We start from the raw sequence: 3,433 nt of genomic DNA on the forward strand, positions 1-3,433 counted from the left end.
AACTGCACTAAAGCCTATCTCAGTATTTCCTCTAGTAGCAGATGGTGTCAATTCTCCAGGATCACACTTGCCAATGGTCCTGGTTTTGTCAGAACAATCCTATGAGCCAAACAGTAAAATGGGCTAGATATACAGTATACCAACCGCACCCGAAGTGGGCAGGTTGGGAGTTCCTTGGTTGGAAATAAATGGTTGAAATTTGGCAACTTGAATGTTGGTAAATATATAGAGGGTCATTTACTAATCTAAAATACGCCTAAATTAGGCATATTTCAGGTGCAGATGGCGGCACAATGGTTAGTTGCGTCACTAACTGCGACTTCGCACCGCTCAAGCCTGTTTTAGGAGTAGAAAATGGTCTAAATGTAAGACAGCAGCATTACATTTAGAACTGGCGCTGGATGCACCGAAATTAGGGAGAGGCTGGTGCCTCTTCATAACTTTGGCGGATCATCCGCCAGCTTAGGGCTTAAGAAATGTGCCCCATAGACTCTATTCTCTGGAACCACTACACCACCCTTCCCATCATTGGCATGGTTCACCCTACTGCCTTTAGGAATACTCCAATCAGGCCACAAGCCAAGCCCCACTATCCATTCCTCTCTAGGCTGTACCGTAGGCTATGCTATCTCAGCCACTGGATAATCAGGCCTCCACTACTGTATAATGTTCACGTGAAAAAAAAATATACACCTTTGAGTTAAGCCGAACCAAGGTTGTGAAGGAACTTTGAGATGATTCTCCAGAGACTCATTTACTGCCTCAAAATTATGAAACTAAAATAGCTTTCTAAGTCTCTTGTGTTATAATTGTACATTGATCTTGCTATTTCTCGCTCTACTGGGAGCTTCATCCTACAACTATAAATATGTGCAGCCTGGAAAGATCTGAGAAATGAGCAGCTGAAGCTGAAGCCCTCATGTGTCTACACTCTAATTGTGACTATAGAGCTGTGAGTATCCATTAGCTTGCATGTAGAAACTGAATGTATAGATGATAGAAGTTAGTTATCCCTTCTAGGTTTGTGTCTCTTCTCCCATATCCAAGATAAATGTTCTTCAGCCTGTAGCACTGGACTGGAGAATCATAAGTTGGAGACCATTGTTTTAGAGGGATGGGCAGAGTTAGCAATATTACAGTCTCCTTAAAATCTATGGCCATCTACAAGCTTAAAGCCAGACAGTATAGCTCCAAGTTCCCTATGGTTATAGCATAAAGGAGGGATACAGATCATGGACTCCACCACTATAGGGACATGTTAAAAAGACACAGTATGTCTGGTTATCTGCTAAGTTTTATAGACGGTTGAGAAAGGCTACATGAGCCGAAACGCGTCCTGTTGATGGACATTTTTTCTGGAATAAAAATACAAGGTTGAAGCAAGTACGTCTGCTGGGAATAATTTATTGAATTTTGCTGTGGGGATTGCCCCTTTCCTGTGCAGCGGCAAGGAGATCGTGAGCTGTTGAATTTGGTTCCTATCTAGGTTTTATATTAGGTCATATGGGTGTCTAAGGAGGGGTCCGTTTCTCAGGAATCCCTCTATAAGCTGTTCTGTAACAGTCCATTCTGGTGGACTTGAGTTATTCACCTATTTCTGGCCACTGGGTGTTTCTTAGGGGTGCAGGAGACTCCTAACAATCAGCATCCTCTTTAGGTTCTTCTGTTTGTAACTGTTATTTGCTACCTATGATTTCCCACCAAAGCATATGGAGGGTTTGTTTGTATTGGATTCCATGTGAATCTGAAGAAAAAAAGATAAACCAGAACATTCTCCATCCGTAATAGGGCAACTTATGGAGGACTATACTGAAATATAGTACTTAGTTGTACCAACAGACAGTGATGTCGAAGATATAATGTACACCTTCTTAAGATGATTCACAGAAGTAAATAAATTCTTACTGACATTAAAATCTCCATCTGTATACAGGACCTGTGATACACCGCCAGGAACATGGACATTTTACGATTATAACAAAAATAAGGATGGGCACTCTACAATTTTACGATTATACCTTAGTCTGATTGGTAAGTACTCAATAGGTAGGTGCAGCACTAGAGAAGTCTATGTGAGTTATAATGCAGATATCTATGTATTCTAGACATCTGACGGGCTGAACACAGTCACGTTCTTGTGTGAGATCTCCTAGAAGAATTGCTACCATCCAGTTTCCAATGTTGAATTCCAGTTCTGCTCCTGAAAATGTTACCCTGATGTTCTCTTATACTAAAGAGGTTGACGATGTCACCAGAACAGTTTTTTTGATTACGTCCCTTTTGTGTTTCTCCTCCTTCTTCTACTTAATCGCCGTTATGCTGAAGGTCTTCTTCATTACTCCTCACATGCAGGAGAACCCTCGATACATCCTCTTTGTCCACATGCTCATCAATGACATGTTGTTTATCATCTCGACACATTTCATGGTATTGTCTTACATGCATTCTATTTATTTCCCTGTAATAGTCTGTTTCATCATTCAAAGCTACTTTGGTGGTTTTTTCCTAATGACCCCATACAACCTGGCCCTCATGTCTCTAGAACGTTACATAGCCATATGTTTCCCACTGAGACACTTACAGTTGTGTACACCAAAGACAGCAAAATATGCAATTGCTGTGGTCTGGGTGTTTGGATTGTCTCTAAGTACTGTAAACTTCATTACCGTGAGCTACTTCACAGAAAGAACCTCATACTCCCTTTATGAGTTGTGTGGTGCGATAAAGGTGGTAAGTCCCATACAAAACGTGATCAGGACCGTCATCAATATCCTCAGCTTCACCGTGGTGGCCTTGATTATTCTATATACCTACATTAATGTCATGCTGGTTGCCAGAAAAATCGGTTCTGGAGGTTCTTCAGCCCTTAAAGCTAAGAAAACTGTGCTGTTCCATGCCATCCAGCTACTGTTATGTATGACCTCCTACATCTCCACCACAATAGAGACCTATGTAAATTACATGTATTTTTTAATCTTTTCAAACTATGTTTTGTTCACGTGTGTGCCCAGATTACTCAGTCCACTGATCTATGGGATAAGAGATGAAGCTTTTCAAAAACATATAAGAAAAGCTTGCACCATAATGTGTGTCTGTCGTCCACAATGAGGTTTAGAAAATGATCATTATTACAATAAAGAACTGCATAAATGAATACGCTTCTCAGCTTCTCCACTTCTTATATAAATGGGTGTTGTTTTTGGCAGAGAGATCACTAGGAGTCATTCCAATTGACAGCAGCAGAGGCGCACCTAGAACTGACTGGGCCCCCCCCACACACTTCTTCACAAAGACTTTTTATTTACTGTATTTACTGTCATTTTTAGCACGACTTTGTTTTTTGACATTTCCAGTTGCTGACGGGGTTTATATTCAACTCAACCCCTTTAAAAACCTGCGCTGCAATTGTAATAGACGTGTCTGATTTACCTTT

General features: G+C 40.9%; 1 protein-coding gene across 1 annotated transcript; it reads left to right on the plus strand.

The window, feature by feature from the left end:
* Positions 1 to 2,178: 2,178 nt before the first annotated feature.
* Positions 2,179 to 3,108, plus strand: LOC122930757 (odorant receptor 131-2-like). Its single transcript, XM_044284328.1, has one exon. The coding sequence runs from the start codon at positions 2,179 to 2,181 to the stop codon at positions 3,106 to 3,108; it is 930 nt and encodes a 309-aa protein (XP_044140263.1).
* Positions 3,109 to 3,433: the final 325 nt, after the last annotated feature.

Source organism: Bufo gargarizans, chromosome 3 (genome assembly GCF_014858855.1).
Source record: "Bufo gargarizans isolate SCDJY-AF-19 chromosome 3, ASM1485885v1, whole genome shotgun sequence".
NCBI lineage: Eukaryota > Metazoa > Chordata > Amphibia > Anura > Bufonidae > Bufo > Bufo gargarizans.